At 36.4% G+C, this 19,649-nt stretch overlaps 1 protein-coding gene across 2 annotated transcripts in view; it reads left to right on the top strand.

The window, feature by feature from the left end:
* The window catches only part of Atx-1 (Ataxin 1), a 50,489-nt gene that overhangs the window by 24,828 nt on the left and 6,012 nt on the right, over positions 1–19,649 (top strand). For both annotated transcript variants that reach the window (XM_073091460.1, XM_073091459.1), the window contains exons 2-3: positions 18,542–18,927; positions 19,288–19,521. In XM_073091460.1, coding sequence (XP_072947561.1) covers positions 18,550–18,927; positions 19,288–19,521 — 612 coding nt within the window. In that variant the 5' untranslated portion in view covers positions 18,542–18,549. The remainder of the gene's footprint in view (positions 1–18,541; positions 18,928–19,287; positions 19,522–19,649) is intronic.

Consider the following 19,649-nt stretch of genomic DNA (forward strand, 5'->3'; position numbering starts at 1 on the left):
TAACAAGTAGACTGTACTTTGTATCTTTGTGCAGTGTAACGACCGGTGCGTGGGCCGCCATTTGTGATCTCGGATGGTGTAACAGCAATGAATTTATTACCACCACCGACATGAGCAATTTGTAATAATTCGCAATCAAAACACTATCTATCGATGCGCGGTTACATTTATTATGTCTGTGATAATGAGAAACAGACTGATTTATTCATAAATGTATTTATTACTCAAGTATTTATTTGTAATAACAGTAGGTACTCTTAGTATGAGTTTTAACGTTTTTACAAAAATGACTGTTTTTTATTTGTTGACGTATTTACTTCCACTTCCAACCAGTTCTAATGCAGTCCGCTAGGGGCGCTGATTGGAAACGTATGGGCAAATAAGTAAACAAATACAAAAGCAGTAATTTTTGTAAAAACATAAAAACTCATACTAAGGGCACAGTTTAGCGCTGTATTCTAAGGTAAGGTAAGAGTCCTTAAATAAACCTATTACTATCTAGGGTTTATATAAATATTAGAGATGCGCCGAATATTCGTTTGGTATTCGGTATTCGGCGTATTCGGCATTTTTTTTGCTATTTGTATTCGGCCGAATTATCGGTTTTGGTGCCGAATATATTCGGTTCGACTATTTCTATTTTCTTGTATACACGACATGGTACAAGGACTAAAACACAAAACGTCTATAAGATTTATGTTATATTATAAGTTAAACTAAAATCTTATGAAGAATGTGTTGAATAAATCTAATAAAATAAATTAATCAAACTACAAATCAACAGTTATTTTGAAACCTCAAGTCAACACATTTATTACTTAATCTATAGTTAGTATAGTCAACATTTATTTATAACCTTAAATCAGTATTTATTTTTAAAACTCAAATCAACATTTTAAAGTGTTAATGAATACACATAACTGATAATTAATGAATACACATAATTGACTATAGAGAAATAGTAAACCGAATAATTCGGCCGAATATTCGGTTCGGTTAAGGGTAAACCGAATATTATTCGGTATTCGGTTATTCGGTGAAACCACTATTCGGCGCATCTCTAATAAATATCCATTTTCGGCAGTTACCATTTATCATCAAATAAATGCAATTTCGCTTGCTACTTTAAAAATAAAAAGAAAATTGCTGATTGAGTATTTACGTCGTAAAATACTAGGTAATAAGCACTTAACTTTATTTATATCACATTTGCAAACGAAGCGTTATCACTGGTTTAGACTTATTACTCATTCGTACATTGCAACGTCAGCTACTCAATACTTTATTGTTTAAGGAATATTTGGTAATAGTTTCACTCAGGTCATTGAACTCGTTAATTAATGTTGATGTAAAAGCAATTTTATTCAATTTTTTTTCGTTCGCATGTAAGTACCTACTTACTCGTAGTTCGTTGAATTTCAAATCAACTGAAAAAATTGCAAGAAACAACTTTTCTTGCACCAAAAAGCATCGAGGAAAAAATTACTTAGAATTCAAAATTGTCTGAAATTTTGTTCGGCAACACATTTGTCATATCTTAAGGTTTCATTAACCTACAGACATAGAGGGCGTCAAACGCGTGCCGTGGCAAACAAAGTATTCTCCTATACAATGTTTATAACTTACCGTAACACAACCGAGACACGGGCTTTACCTGTCAAAATATTGTAAAAAAAATCTAGTCTTATCCATTCAATGTTTATATATATAATCGGGCTTAAAGAGCTACGGTGGCGCCTAATTCCCAAGGTTCACATCGCAGTTCGGCGATGCGTGGGCGCCGCACAACACACATAATGGCCAGTATGTAAATACGCGATTGTGTCCGTGTGGCGAACGTCCGCTGCGAGTGTAGGCGGGGTTGTTTGCCTCGGCTCGCCTATTGCGTGATCCACTCAATAAAACTGTTGTTAGACTCCAAATTGGCCGCTTAAACGAAAACCGTCTTGAGATGAGACGCGTATGATTGCGTAACGTATTCGCTATCGTTATCGATTGTTCGATTCGAGTAGTGATAGCTTAGTTGTTGAAACGCAGCACTTCAATAGAGGCTTCGAATCCCAGGCCTTCACCTTTTTCTTAAAATTTATGTGCGTATTGGCAATTAATTACCTATTACTTTCTAAAGCGATGAAGAAAAACAACGAAGAGAATACACCTGCGAGTTCTTATAAGAAAGTGTTATGTTATATGAAGTCTACCAATTCGCACTTGACAGGCGTGGTGGACACTTTAAACCCCTTTCATTCTGAGAGTCTGAGTCTGATTTTTGAGGACCAGCCCCAGGCGACTGACGAATTGGCTTTTTTGTTTCAACCTTTTCGGTGTTTGTCAAACAAAAGTCCACCAAAATCCACACCGGAACCCGTTATTGACACGTAACACTATGTTAATATGCAATTAGCATTTGCAATACAATTAACACGCCAGCCACCTTTTTACCGCAAACGTGTAATATAAATGGCATTGTGGATTCGTCTTTACGTAACCGTCGCGTGACTCGGCGCGTTCATTCAGCCTTACCCGAACTCAACCTCCCACCTCTCAAATGTATAGTCAGCTTCAAAAGTAGATGAACAGATTGGGGTTCCAAAAATACCTAAAGTAATAAACCAGCTCCAATAGTAGTTGAACATATTAAAGTTCCAAAAATACCTAAACACCCAAGCATTTATAAATAGCAGAATACCCCATCATCATAATTAGATTAACATCGTAAAGCGTCAACATTAGATGAATACTAACGCCTCAAACTGAACATCATATCTACAAAATAACGTGACTACTTATTATATGTTATTGTTCAGCTTCTTTTGACACTATAGTGTATATATACCTTTGAAACTTTATGTCGTCCATATAATTATGCTGTTAGTTGTGTTCAGCTACTAGGAACGAGGTGTATAGATATTTTTAGTACCTTAATATGTTCATCTACTTTTGGAGCTGGCTGTACATTTACCTCACTAAGTGCTCTTTTGACGGAGCTGTTACTAGCGATAATTTACTTTTAAGCGGCTTATATGGCGTGAACGAGTCTGCACTCGTATATTTAGCGTCTTAGGATGACCGCCTATTCGCTTCTATCGCTTGAAGTAGTAGTAGTAACGATTAAGTAGCGGTAAACGCGACTGTCAAAACTGCTGTCAAATTGCTCGGCGACTATAATTAATACGAGTATTTCCAATTTTTCTACCTACCAACAATCAACATATCAATAATGACTACAAAATTGACAAATTTTGATCTATAGTGGGCAAAACATTGATTAATAATAGGCGGAGAAGTAGTTAACGCGACTGTCAAAACTGCTGTCAAACTACTCGACTATCTAATCTCTATACAAATGCGTAAACAATCGACTGTTGACAGATATTTCGAATATAAATTGAAATACATACCGCTCATTGGTTTCTCAAGCAACAAATTTGATAATTCAGCGGCTTAAGCAGCTTCAGTAGCTTGGTATCGTTTAATAGTAGCAATGGACAGTCAGCTTTACCGATACCCTGAACTATAGTAGAAGCTGAACATCTCTTACGCTAATGCGACAAGTAGGTACTTAATCAATTTTATGTCATCGTGGCAATGTGGGTCGATTGTGAACAACATTTCTCTCTGCGTTTATATAAATGTCTAGACCAGGGGTTCCCAAAGTGTGCGCCGCGGCGCCCTGGTGCGCCGTAGAAAGTAAAGAGGGGCGCCGTGAGTCGATCCTCTAATTATTGGACACCACAAATATTGGCGTTTTGGTCATCGATTCAAAATGAATATCCAAATTTAACATCCAAAGCATTAAAATTTTCATTCCGTTTGCAACATCATATCTATGTGAAGCTGGGTTTTCAGGTGTAGCAGTGATAAAGAACAAATATCGCTAAGGATCAATGTGGAGCAAGAAATTAGAGTAGCAGTGTCAAGTGATATTCCCCGCTTTGAAAAACTGCGCGGAGATCACTTAGCTCACCCTTCACATTGATTTGATTGAATAAATATCGTATTTAATTTTTGTTTTTTCTCAAGTCTTCTTGTTTTCCGTTTAAATTATTTTATAATAACGTATTGTACAATTTCATATTGTGGTGTTTTAAAATCGTTTCGATCAACCTAAGGTAACTACTATTATTGTAGTTACCTATTACTTTCGACTGTCTTCTTCAAATAGTTAGCTAGGACAGGGCACAGGGCGCCGTGAAAGAATATTAAACTTGTAACTGCGCCGCGGGTTACAAAAGATTGGGAACCCCTGGTCTAGACGCTTAGATAGGGTGCAATTAATTTTGTCAGTTCTAATTCTGTAGTAGATATACCACGTAATCGGCACACGTGCAAACAGTTGTGCATCGTCAAGTCACTGTCCTATTGCTGGGTACGAGTCTCCTTTCAGAATAAGAAGGGTTTAGACTATAATCGGCCATGCTGGCCAAGTACGAATTGATAGTCTTCACACACCTTTGAAAATTGTTTAGAAAAAACTCTAAAGAGTGGATTTTATCGCGGTATTTTCTTATACCGTTAAATCAAGATAATTTCTTATACGCACTAGCTTTGACATCAGAGGTTTTCCTGGGATTTGAAACTCAAGCTCCTATTGATAACAGGTTCTTACCTGGGATTTGAACCTCGATTGAGAGACCGAATTTCCACAACTAACCTATTACTGTACCAGATGTGCGGGAGCGTAAATTGCTCCCCCTAGGACAGAGCCCGATAAAAGCATCGCGTTTGGAAGACTCCGGTTATCTTGCGTCGGAGACCCCGGAGTTCTCCACCAAATCCCAAGGACGTCGTCGGCGTCGAGTACCTTTTGAAGGTAACAAAACGGGTTTGAAGGTACCTTTTTTTTTAAGGTACTTGGTTTTTTTAAGGTGGTAGAACCCATTGTGGTTCGACTCCGGCGGCACCACCGCTACACCTATTTCTACCTAATAACAGCAGTGTTAGGCGCTGCTGTGTTCTGGTTTGAAGGGTGTGATAAGGGAGACAGACTTTTCCGAGGCGTTCCAGCTTAGTCCTCTGGGGTAGCGGCGCATCTGTGGCCGACCTCAGGTAGGAATATCTAATCCTATCTGGGGTTGATTACAGATGTTCATGGTCGGCAGTAGCCACTTACCATCAGGACTGCATGCTCGTCTGCTACTCTTATATTATAAAAAAGGCCATTACTGTAGTAGAAAATCTAACTCTGTATTAGATATTACACCTACTGTTCGTAACTGGCACACATGCGCAGTAGTTGCGCATGATCAACACAAAAACCTATTATGATGTTCTGGGAATTCCACGATAGTAGGTAACGATGACGGACGATAAAAATGAGCTGACTTCAATGAAAATCAATTTAAAATACGATCCATCAGCTCCACTATCTAATTTAGCATCTATACGCTATGAACACGTGTAATATAAGACTTCAAAGTTGTTGCTAAGTGATTATCGGTACACGTCAATTCTTATGTGTGGGTGTTTATTTACATTTACTTAACGTTGTAGTGTTATCTACGCTCCATTATAATTATGGATATTTTGAATTTTGGGGAATCTGGCCTTCTTGATGAGAGGGTGATTAGAACTAGTGGATTTGGCCAGAAAGGAATCACAGGTACACCTATATTGCCTGAAGTAGTTCTGCGTTTTGGAGGAAGAGAACCATCTTGGTCATCAGACATCTTTGTGGCAATGCTTGTGTCGAGTTCAAGTGGAATCCATTCTCAATATGGATCTAAAGAAGTTCATGAGCCGCAGTAACCACTAACCAACGAGTGAATTATAAATAAATAGTAACATAAATAAATAAACGCTTTCTACACTCACAGCCCCACACTAGGATTCCGTGTCGTGGGTGCCATGGACACACACAGACAAATACACAAAGACCCAGACCCAGAAACAGAAACTTAAATTCATCATTTAGACATCTGTCTGGCCGGGGATCGAACCCGGGGCCCTTTGCGCGTCAGACCGGTATGGTGACCGCTCCGCCACGCGGGTCGTCTATAACATCTAAGTTTTTTACTTCAAACTTATAAAAAGCCACGTGTTCGTCATTCATACAGTAACAATGAATATGTAGTTACATAAATAATACATGGTAATAACTAAGTGCAGAATATTGAGGAAGGAAACAGAATGGATAACGATATTGTTATGAAAATAACGGCTTCATGAGACGCAATTGACCGATTTCCACAATTATTATAATCGCTGTGTGCTTTGACTAATACTACGTTATATAGTTTTTAGAGTTCCGTACCTAAATAGGAAAACCAGACCGTTTCTAAGCCTCCGCTGTCTATTCGTCTGCATAGGGTTCTATCTTTTGAACCGTAAATACAGACACTTTAATTTTTTATACAAGGTATATTACTATTGCCACTATAACAAAATGATTAAAAATAAAGAATCGCGCCTATACGAAAAAGCGGTACCTATTATATTATTATATCGGCATTTTGTGATTTATCCATTGAATAGTATTATTAGGATTATTCTATAGCTGCTATAATAAGATTATTAGATACGTAAGATTTAAAATAAATTAAAATTGATGATACGGAACCCTCCGAGTGCGAGTTCGTCTCGCACTTAGCCAATGTTTATTAGTACTGCATTTAATAGTGATCAATCATGTCCCTGATTACCTAATGATCTGTCTACTGGTTGACCCACGTTTAATGTTGTTTGGTAGTCAAATATTAAGTTATATTTGTAGTTAACAACAAAATAGTGAAACAGTAAGTAGTATTAGTAGTAAAGTTATTAAACCATTATAAAATTATGTTGTGCCATTAGTTTCAAAAAGGGTTGATCATAAGTTAGGGTTTTATAGAACTCTACGAAAGAAATATACCCTTTCCGTACATTTTTCATTCATTACCTATACATATATATTAAATTATAACTTATAAACAATTTCTTCTACATTAGAGCTTAAAGCTTCATTAATATTTTCTAGTTGTGACATATACGTGCGTTAGGGTAAAGATATGAAATATTTAAGGGCATATAAACACACTAATATTGATTTAGAAATAAATTTTCCGGTTATATCTCACAGCCACCAGCAGAGACTGAGTGCGACCATTTTTGCTGCTATACTGTATCGTTTACCATACGTGTTTTTTTTATTGTGTCGCTTCCATTGTTATTATTTTCTTTTGTATGTCTGTTATATGTTGTAACGTGTATATCATGTAAAATAATTGTTTTCTTTTTTTCTTTCTACAGTTATTGTAACACTTTAATTAGCTATTTAAACTTTCTAGATCTATTGCAAATTACAAATCGTAACGACTATAACAGCTGGGCACAAGTGGGCACAACAGGTGTCGCGTAACGGCTGTCTGCTACTAATAATTATTTAATTAATTCACGGCGACAGTCACGAGCGTTATTAATAATCAGTCTATCCCATGATCAAACTACTAAAAGTAGAAAATTTGTCAATTTGCCTACTAATATTTAAACATTGATCTTTGGTAGATAAAATTTCGATAAATTGAGAATTAGTAACGGACTACATATTGTAATTTTGCGATATTTGAGAAATAATTCGCCAAGTACGAGTCGAACTCGCACATGGAGGCTTCCGTACCACCAAATGTTCATTATTTTTACTTATTTTTATTTTATTATTTTCAACAATACTTACTTATATGACACAACAATAGATGGCGTTGAGGTGATGATGAATGATACGTAAACAACGTATAATAAAATTAAAATAAGTATATAAAACTATGTTTTATGGTTCTTATTTGTATTTATTATAATAAAGTTATAGTAGTAAACGGATTGTAAAAATTTCAACCGTCTTCCTAGTACGGTTTAACAGTTAGATCGAAACAAGCCGAAAAAATCAGGTTTGTTGTATGGAGACCCCCTTTAATATTCAACTTTATTTTATTTTTAGTATTTGTTGTTATAGCGGCCACCGTTATGCATCCTCTGTAAATCTCATGTGTCTATCTATTACGGTTCCGGAGATATAGGCCTGTGACAGACGGATAGACAGCGAAGTCTTAGTAATAGGGTTCCGTTTTTACCCTTTGGGTACGGAACCCTAAAAACGATTCAAGATTGATTATGTATAACGTAAAAGTCGACAGCTTCGGTGGTACCGCGCTTTTTAAGGTGAAATGGAATGGATATGAGATGAACTGACGTCTCAAAAATACCGACATACTGAATACATACGTGAAATGCAAACGGTATTTCATATGGGAAGTGGTGTCTTGAATGTCGAGTCTTTTTTTCGAATTAAAATTTCACTTATCTTAATATCAAACGTCTCAGACTAACCAAAATTGTAATAAAAAATAAATAAATATAAAAAAATAACATTTAATGTAAATGGAGAAAAATAATTATAGGTTAATATACGTTTGGGGACATTGCACACCCCTATCGAGCGCTTACGTTAACTAGTGTGTCGCTATCCAGTTATTTTGGTTTTAATAGCGCTATCATTTTTACCTACCTTAAAATATTTATACTAAAAATCCTATCCTAGAACAATGACGACAAATTAATACATGCAATATAATACGGCAAGATTAATATACGTTTAGGGACATTGCACACCCCTAGCGAGCGCTTACGTTAACTAGTGTGTCGCTATCCAGTTATTTTGGTTTTAATAGCGCTATCATTTTTACCTACCTTAAACTATTTATACTAAAAATCGTATCCTAGAACAATGATGGCAATTAATACATGCAATATAATACGGCGAGGTTAATATACGTTTAGGGACATTGCACACCCCTAGCGTCGCTATACACATATTTTAGCTTGAATAGCGCTATTTTACCTACCTTAAAATAATTATACTAAAAATCGTATCCTAGAACAATGACGGCAAATTAATACATGCAATATAAAACAGCAAGGTTAATATACGTTTAGGAACATTGCACACCCCTAGCGAGCGCTTACGTAAATAACTAGTGTCGCTATCCACATATTTTAGCTTGGATAGCGCTATCAATTTCTATCACGTTATCGAAATGTGATAGCGAGCGTTATGTAATGTTTTATTTTTACTTAGAAGTGATTTCAATTTTCTGTTTATTATAGTAATTGACGTATCAGTTACCTTACTCGTGACTTATGATAAGTTTGATTTAGTTGCTGAAATTAAGGTGCCTGTGTTATTCATGGCTTTGGAAGTAAGTAGATAACATAAGTCTATTGTTGTACGTAATTCTTATGTTATTACTACATATTTTATCTTACATAATATAATTTTCTTTGTTGAGAGATCGCTCAGTTATAGTTTAAAACGCAGTTACTGTCCATCCATCCACCCATCAGCTTTTACGAGTCCACTGCTGGACATAGGCCTCCCCTTATCTGCATTTCCCATATGAAATCTGCAGTTTCTGTATTATCTGCAGTTACTGTCAATTCAACATAATTCTTACTGTACTACGTATTGACTACCGATGTAGTTCAAACGATCTTTTCGTACTAATTTTTATGTTAATTAATGAGCATAACTGTAACTGTCTAAGGACTAGTGACGTTAATTGTAATATTTGTAATTTTACAGATCTCATTTCTGACCATAATCTTTATAATATAGTTACCGCTAATACTTGTATGTGCAATGTAATGTAGTGTAATATACGTGTCTGTATATCCATGTACTTATTATACTACTTTTCATTCCTAACCAGTCTCTTACGGCTTTACAGCTACCCACTCATTTCTGGATCGACTGACATTATGTCATAAGAAAAGTAAAAACAACACAACCTACAAACGCGACAGAAGGAGAAATCGTTGAAAATGCGTAAGTCTAAGCTGGGCGGTGGTGTGAGTGGGGTGGCGAGATGCGCCGTGAATGGCGGCGGCAAGGTCACGGGCGCCGGAAGTGGGTTACGGGCGGCGCCCTATCGACCGCCCGCCCCGCTCCCGTGTTGATGTTTACGGCTACCCCGATGACACTCGCAATTAGTGGACCGCGTGTCAACTGTCATTGACTATGGTTTTAGTAATGATAGCATTATGTATGTGATGATAGCAAATCTCGGGACAATGTATCTGATTCTGTCTAAATGTTAGATAAAAATGTTTTGTTCTTATTGATGTATAAAAGTCTTACAGTGATAGTCGGCGGGACTTTCTTGCGTCATAAAATATCATCATCAACAACAACAACAACAACAAATACTCTTTATTTGCACATCACAATACAAGGAACACATAAAAATATTAGAGACGGTATTCAAAAAGCCGGTCTTATCGCTAATGAGCGATTTCTTCCAGACAACGTTTGGACGGAGTTAAAGATATATGAGACATGAAGAAGGTAGGGTGTACACACAAAGCAGAAAGCATAAAATAAACTACACATATTTCTTATGTAAATGGTATATACAATGGTACATAGGTATAATAGGTCATATAAAATATCATATTTGAATGAGTAATAACTACGAGACTTAATGCGTTAGTTTTAACGCACAACGGGTAGAGCCTGTCTCTACAAGTTCGTCGTGACTCGTGCGTTATTTAATTTCGTTGTGCAATAGTGGCGATTTTGATGTTATTAAAATAATCATGTAAATACATTTATATTCGTAATAAAATAATAATATATCAAATCTTACGTTTCTTATCAAAGCAAATCAAATTAAATCATTTTTTTAAATTCAAAATAGGTTCTTTACAGAGCACCTTTTGAATGTCAACACAACTACCACCACTTCACAAGATATTTCGTTATGGAGAAGAAGCGGCGAAAGAAACTCCATAACACACATCTTTCAAAAAACTTTAACTGAATAGGTTCCCTTTATTAACCCGTTAACGGAAATACGACGATTGTTACTTAATTAACGTATTTTACGTAAATAGATAAGATAGTAGAGTTTGTCATTTTGAATTACAATACGTTTATAGTCTGACGTCATAATAAAACTAATATTTATCCTGTAGTTACGAGTAATAATATAATCATTGACATAGATTGCCTTATTTAGTTTGTATTAACAAAGCATAGATAATATATAACATCACAGTTACAAACCATTATAAGTTTGGTATACAATTCCTTTACATTAACCAATAAAGATATTGTGATAAAATATTAACATAACAACAAAAGCAAAATAACACAAAGCGTTTTGGAAACGGAATAAAAAGGTAAAAACATTTATAAATGTTTCAAACGAGGTTAATACTCGTACACTGGTAATTTATCCTATCTCTAAGTAAAAACTTTAATAGTATAGATAGCATTATGTAATATACACGTAACATGTAATGATGATACGAGTATATGTGTGATATGTGTGGAGATTATTAACATAGTTATGATAGCTTAGTCGTTGAAACTCGGCCCCTCAATCGAGGGGTTCGAAGTTCAAAGCCTAGGCACTTCTGATGTTTGAAATTTATGTGCATATTAGAAATTATTTATAACTTAACGGTGTTTTATAATATAACGGTGAATGAAATCGCGAAAAGACTTGCACACCTGAAAGATCTTAAAAAAAGTTTCCTTTCTTAAGGTGAGCGAAGTCCAATACGCACTTGGCCAGCGCGGTGGACTATGACCTAATTTTTATTCCATTTTATCTGAGAGGAGACCCATGCCCAGCAATGGGATAGTAATGGGTTGACGACGAAACATGTAATCATGATATTAAGAGCACATAGTCCTAAGTGTGGGTGTCATTAACATACATGCCGTGGACGTGAGGAATTATGAGTGGTTTAATGGCGCCTTATTTATTTTTAATGGCGCCTAGGCTAAAAATACTGTAGCCGTCTAGCTTTAAGCGCATAGCATATGTATAACCATTAAGACAAAGGATAATTGCTTAAACATGACATTTGCTGCTTATAAAATATAATTTAGATACATATATATGTAGGTAGGAATGCCGCAAGAATATAATTATGTAAACGTGTTCACTTATGTTGTATAAAATAATTATTATTTAAAATAGGTATCAGAGGCAAACATTTAGTTTTTTATTTTTCTTTTGACAAGTATCCAAAAAATGCGCTCCAAATTTACAGATTGATTTTTGCGTCGAGCTACAGGCATTTCGAGCACGCCGCGGACTTTTTAAAACGTCGCTCAAAAAAGAGTTCTTAAAACCAGTGCTTTGGCTACCTCTCGGGTTTGAAAATAAATTTACCGATAAGAGTAATGTTGGATTAAAAAAATTGTTGGATTGAAAGTTTCTTAATAATAAATTGTTAAACAACAAGTAGGTAAGGAATCTGACGTCATAAATTCATATTATAAAAAATAACGGATATCTATAAGAAGGTGATCGAATGAAATAAAAATATAAGTCATAATTCGTAACTTGTATTGGACATGCAACTATCCGCCTTAGATACGCCCGCCATTTGGTATAAAAACGGTACCTAAATATTTGTAAATGTAATATTCTCTGTAATATTATTACAGCTATTACATTACGTATTTTGTTTATATTTCCAGAAAAGCTTGTACGAGCCGTGTAGTTTGCAAACATGGCAATTATGAAATTAATTAGCGTTGGTTTCGGTTCAACGATACGCCCCATGTTGGTTGCTGGGTGATGTAAGCGTTTCCGCGGAACATGTTCCAGTAGGCTGCCAACACTTCTATTTTTCATACAGGACATGCTATAAATAACAGATCAGTACTTTTTTGAGAAAATTACGGTTATAGAAACATGTATACATACATAGCGGTCAAATACAGAACCTCCTTTTTTGAAGTAGGTTAAAAATAGATCAATAGATATATTTCACCAATATCCTTTAAAACGTAGATAATGTAAAATTGTTTTGTTAAAAAATCACAACAAGGCATACCTAATAACGGACATTTCACAGAATTTCTTAAATTTATTTTATACTCGATTGTAATAGGACTGTCCTGCAAACGTTCATTATTTGGCAACACTATCAATACGAATCCGCGCCATTCATTGCAAAGTTTTTTCGCAGTCGGGCGGCGAACCCGCGGCCTTGCGCCTACGCCGGCCCGCCGGACTGCAAGCGCCAAGCTCAGAATTAGAACAACTATCCATGTTTACATTACTTAATAAATAACTACGTTATTACAGACGTCTGGGCCTGAATGGCATTCTATGTTTATATTAGTGTACGAGACAAGGTATTACAAGCTCCGATTCGTATTTTTCTCGCTTTTGAAAGCTTTTAAATTTGGGTTCATGTTCTGATGTGACGTATTTGTATTATGTCTACACCGTATATAGATATACGGTATATTTAGGGTTATGTGTATGAACGGAAATATCTTAAATCAAACCCTAATGGTATTTCTGTCTCACATGACAAGGGTCCAGAGTGCCTTAGATATTTCAAAACCGTACGGTTTAAAAATTATTCACCTCTTGTGTGATAATTAATTGTGATAATAGAGTTCTTAAAGGTATACAAAGGCTGATGACACTGTAGCACATTAAACCATGGCTAAGCATGTCTCTCAATCTGAAAAAAATACGGGCACGGTATATGGTTTGTAATGAGGAAAAGATTTCAAAAATTAAATATACCTATAATCTATAATAGCTGCTTATTCTGTAAACCAGACGCAATGCGGCGCGATGTCCGCCTATCACTTTTACATGAAACCATCGATTTCTTACCCCACCTTTAAGTAATCAATTATCAAATCTAAATGACAGGTTTATATTTAAATTCATATGTTACTGTTATCGCTTAAGATCGCTAGTATCGGTACACGATTTCAATTTTCATTATCAGATGACGTAAGTCACTTCAGTGTAGGAGTAGATAATATTAACAAACATTGTATTAAAGGCGGATAATCCATCAACAAGATAAATAAGGAGGTATTTTCATTGATTTATTTTATGAACGATATCGGCTTCAAGGTATTTTTTGTTAGAAATGTTATTTTAAGTTACAGACTGTCGGAACGACGGCGGTCCGTTGAAACTAGCTAATTGGCTTGAATTTTTAAAGACTTAGTCACGATCTTCCATCTCACTGTTTGTGAGTCACATTCGCAACAAGAATCTTAATTTTACCTTGTTCGTGACTCCTTGTTGACAAAAGGCAAACTTAAACATACACTGAGGTCTATTTTTAACGTAAATTGATCAATGGTTCTAGGTAAGTGCTCATATTTTTATTGTTATACTAAATTCCTTTTATTGTGTAATTTTCCGTATCGGTTGACGCAAATAAAACGTTTTACATATGCGAAATAATGCACTACTCTTTAGAAAGACTATCATTGAACCATTATTTTTACCTATTATTTCATCGTTTGTGTTCTACATTCTTAAGTTGTACCATGTTTTATAAAAATCGTACTAAAGTGGGTTACCTGCGTGAATATTAAGAAATAACAGCTCAATTCAAATATAATAAAATTAGATATAGGTAGAGTTTGAACAAATAAAGTAGAGCGTAAAATTTACAATACTTTCGAGCCATAAGTAATGAACGTCAAATATCATTGTTATTGCTTAATCAATTGATTTCGGGTGTAACGTTATTTCTAGCGTGAAGTTCTTGCGTTTTGATGAAAGGGTGTGGGTGCCGGCTAACTTATACCTATATAAGCCAACCATATATTTGAAGGTAGAACCCTCTGTGGTTCGACTCCGGTGGCACCACCGCCACACCTATTTCTGCCTAATAACAGCAATGTTAAGCGCTGCTGTGTTCTGGTTTGAGGGGTGTGATAAGAGAAACATACTTTTCCGAGGCGTCCAGCTTAGTCCTCAGGGATAGCGGCGTACCTGTGGCCGACCTCAGTTAGGAATATCTAATCCTATCTGGGGTTGGTTACAGACGTTCATGGGCAGCAGTGGCCACTTATCAGGTGAACTACACGCTTGTTTGTTACTTTAATTTCATAATGAAAAATGGCGGCGGCATTTGTTGCCACGCATTGAAATTGTGTTATATAAATCACTCACGAGTTATCTTCGTTCGGTATCGGCACTTCGCTAGTAAACACGCTTTATTGATAACGATCTGCTATGCTCCAGTTAGAGATTATTGACTATTATTTATTTTTCAATAATTTGTTAAATTTAAATGTTGCAATTGCGCACAAAATCAACTATTCAATAGATTATTGTAAGAGTACAAGGTCGACGAAGGCCCTGGAAAGTTACTCTTGTGAAATGCGATTTCTACTGGAATTTCTAAAAATCTCGACTGATAAAAGTTGCGTAATTCTTCCCTAGGTCGCCAATTACGGCAACAGTTGATTCACGCTTTTTATCATACCATGTTTATCTTATTTGGTAATTTGTTATCTTGCAATAATTATTCAAAGTGTTATTTCTAGGTCTTTAAAGATACGATAAGCTACGTGTCTTTATCTCTATCGTTACATATGGTGTTATGTATTAATTACTACATTTATGTATTTAATTTCGGTGTAGTGATTGTTTGTTTATATTTAAGTCTTATTTATATCTTGCCTGTCATTATTGGGGGCTTAAAATCTTTCTTTGTATGTATACGCTGTGTTACTTTTGATGCGATGTTAACTATGTTTGAATTATTAGGACTTCCGTCTTTACACATCAGTAATTATCCTAAAATAGGACTGAAATCTTATTTGATACAGAAATTTTTGTATCCCTAAGAACTAAATAAGCAATATAATGCCTTACTAAGTTCTTAAGAAAATAGGTGTAATAGTTGTACCACCGTAATCTCACCACGAAGGTTTCTATTACTTTTGAAGTGATTATTTGCATTTATTCATGCTGCAACTCTTTTTATATTCAACTGAGCATAGGTCTCTTCTCACAGTTGAAGGTAACCTAGGGCATACTCCAAGCTGCCAGAATGCGGACTCTATGGGTACATTAAATGGTTTGTGGCACGGCTCCGCTCACGTAATAGTCGCGTGCTAACAAACGAGAGCTTACTGTTTGCTCAGGTGCGTCGGTGTATTCTTTGTTCTCCAAATTATCGCCACACACACACAACAACGTGCAGGAATGTTGACGATCTTTCCCCGCACATTCTTTTATTCCCTGTCATACTCAATGTTACGAAGAACCGAAACAACCTGATTTAAGGATAAAAAAAATATAATTATAGAGCTGATAAAACCGGTCTATTTATTTTATTATTTATCATAACGATGAAGGTGTGTTTTCGATATACTACTCCATATGATCTCAAAGTGACATGTTGCAAGGAAACTTGTTCTGTAATTGAAAAGATAAGGGGTTGACAATGAAATTGCATTACCGAACCCTATTTCTATATTTGTAGCATTTATACTCTCAATGAACGTATAGTAACTAACCGAACATTATCTGTATACGTACAAAAATGTATGCTACTATGTTACATGTTGGTAAGCCTCCGATTATTTACAAACAAATGAACAACGATAAATATAGACCTGACAACCCTGTTAATTGAATTGGAAACCGAACAATCCATATTATCCCCAGAAGCTCGCAGTCTATAAACACAACTCTATTTATAGATCTTATGTTACGCGCACTGTAGTACTCGCTTACAAATTGAACACGTCAGTGCATGTAGGCACAATTACTGGCATATGCATCATACGAGAACAAAGATAAGTTGCAGTTCACTTGCTCTGTTTACAGATTTTTATGTAGCGCCCTAGATTTTTTAGGAAAAGTCTATGTAAAGCAGGTGCGTACTGCGTACTACGTAAGGACCTCAATTTGTAACAAAGTTCTTGTATTTTTTAGAATCTCTTAAATAAGTTATATATTTCTTTATAATAAAGAATTATTCAAAACAGGGGATGCCTAATTTTAACACATTTGGTCCAGCAGTTTCGGAGAAAATTTGCTGTTAATAAAAGTTCTTATTTTCGTTTTTTGTACGGATCCATAAAAAGCCTGCAATTTAATTGCATTTCATCAGGTAGTCTATCTCACCAATCGAATTATAATTTAATTGAGAAAATATAAATCTTGTACCTAACATATGTCTACGCGTAGATTACCTCTTTCCTTTGGGTAACCAGTTACAAATATAAAACGCCATATAATCCTAAATCACATGGACACATCAATTTAATTATATGTGCATATTAATTCTATTAATAAGGTTGACGTTACTCGCTCCATATTCTTATCTCAAACGCGGCGCACGCAAGGACCGACAGATGTTGGATTTACTACGCGAATGAGACCTCATTACGAATAAGGATCTTATTGTGTTCAAACATTCCATCGGTCCAACATCGGTACTTGTGCAATGAACGAAGTGTCTGTTACTAAATCAATTAAATGATATAATGCGTCAAGCATTCCATGTAGTGTTTCCACACCGACTAGTGATATAAAAATAATAGAATAAATAGGTACTTGGTTATAAAAAAAACCATCAATTACCAATTAGGGCCGTTTATATAGAATCTGAAACTGATCACAGATGCATTGCCACTTGTAAGCACGAATAATATGCCTCAAATGTAAGTTTCAGTTGGTCATTAGGCCTATCCATATCGAACAGGCTCTACCTAAATCTGGTCAGAAATGCGCTGCCAATTCTGAAAACTAAAATAGTCGCTTCATAGATAAATAATTGGCCAGATTCTCCGAATTTCAGAACTTACAGCTAGAAATTGTTGTTTGTACTTACGAATTTTACTAAACCTACCTTTCTACAAGATGTAAGATACAAAGAAAACATTACAAAGTATTAATAATGCGTCAAACATTCCAGTACCTTACCAGGAGTTTTTACGTTTCGACAAATACGATTTCCTAGTTCTGACAGAATCCGCTAGGGGCGCTGATTGGAATTTGTATGGGCAAATACGTAAACAAATACCAAAACAGTCATATTTGTTGAAACGTAAAAACTCATGGTAAGGGTACTGCAACGCGTTGCCACATAGCGATATAAAAATAATAAAATGTGATAATGTATTTCCCGCTACAGTTAAAGCATTATCTATTAACAGTAGTAACGATCTGGAACGTTGACCAATACAGTTCTAGCTATTGTTTTCATAATTAACATATTACATCAGTATCATGTTCCCTATTACATTATAATATGCGTTGTAGTCAATGAATAGAATTACAATCGCCATGTTAATAATTATCGTTAAGTATCTTGGTTTTATTTATAGCAACTCATGCCATAATTATATTAATTTGCGGTAATTACATACTTTTAAACGAGGATCGAAAGGTGATATAGAGCAGAGGCATGCAAGTGATAAATATTTCAGTGTACCTTATATTAAGTAACTTATGAAGAACTTATCCCTCTTTCAAACTAGAACACATCATTGCAAGCATTTATGACGGCTATATTTAATGCCTTTGTAGAGTTGTAGAGTCCTAACACCTTTAACCGCTTATGATTCATAACGAGCAGGCACAAGTAAAAGATGTTCGTATATTAGATAGGATACATATCCTACATTATTCATGGCTCATTATGTCACACACCTTTACTATAACTCACTCCTTCTCATTATACAATTACTATTACATAATACTGCTGCTATCTGTATTCATATTTCTGTCTCTATCCATATTAAATGTGATGTTGATTGTTCCAGCTCGTCCAATGATCTCGGCGAGCCTCCCCGGCGAGGCGCTGGTCCAGCTGGGGCAGCTGCAGCTGAGCCACCTCTACCCGCCGCCCACCATGACGCCCGAGTTCCTCGCGCCGCCGCCGCGGCCGTACCCGCGCTACGCGCCGCGGCGCCCGCGCGACGCCATGCCCGCGCCGCCCGCGCCCGCGCCCTTCACGCCCGTGCCCGGGGCCTACACGCCCTTCCTGTCGCACCCGGCGTCCTACGCGCCCTACCTGTACCCGCGGCCGCGAGTGCAGCCGCCCGCCTACCCGCTCCGTCACCGCCCTTCCTCAGGCTTCGTGCCGCCGGCGCCGGCGCCGCACTCGCCGCCTGTGCCCGCGCCGCAGCCACAACCTCCACCCAGAGAGGTACGTTCTTTGAATCTGCCTTTATCCTTCTATTTGGGTTTCTTTTTCTTTGTAAGGAAGAAGCAAACAGTACAATCCATTAATTTCAATTACACTTAGTGTTCAGACTTCAGAGATACTAGAAATAGAAAACCAGAAATAAAAGACGTTTATAATAAACCTAAGTAAGAATTCCTTCATTAATAAATTATTAAATGATTAATTTAATAAAGAATTAGTGATAATCTTAAAAGCTAGTAAAAAAATAAAGCTCAATAAGGCTATTTTAGCAGCTGAAACTGATGTTACGATAATACTTCTGTAGTTAATTGCAATTTAGTTTGTGGAATCTGGAACTGATAAATGAATTCAATATTTCAGGAGCCGCCCCTAAGCCCAGAGCGCAGTACACCAGCCCCGCACTTCTGCCGCGGGGCGCTGATTCGGCTGGAGGACGGTTCCTTGCGGCGTGTGGAGGAGATGAGGACGGAGGACTTCGTGATGAGCGCGGAACGCAGTGGAGACCTCGCGCTCACGCAGTGCACGCTGCTGCGGCTGGACGAGCGTGGGGATCGGCTCGCGCTCACCCTCACATACGATAGGAATCGCACACAGGTGGGTTCCACGAACAATGACAATGACAACACGAAATTATACTTCCTATAATAAAAAGGTGTGAATTTTCTGGGAGACTAGATTAGTAAGAGGTCACTGTAGTCCTCTGTAACTAGATTCATACGGAA

The sequence above is a fragment of the Epargyreus clarus genome, unplaced genomic scaffold, assembly GCF_041222505.1.
Source record: "Epargyreus clarus isolate Ecla_fem2 unplaced genomic scaffold, WU_Ecla_fem_2.2 ptg000034l, whole genome shotgun sequence".
NCBI lineage: Eukaryota > Metazoa > Arthropoda > Insecta > Lepidoptera > Hesperiidae > Epargyreus > Epargyreus clarus.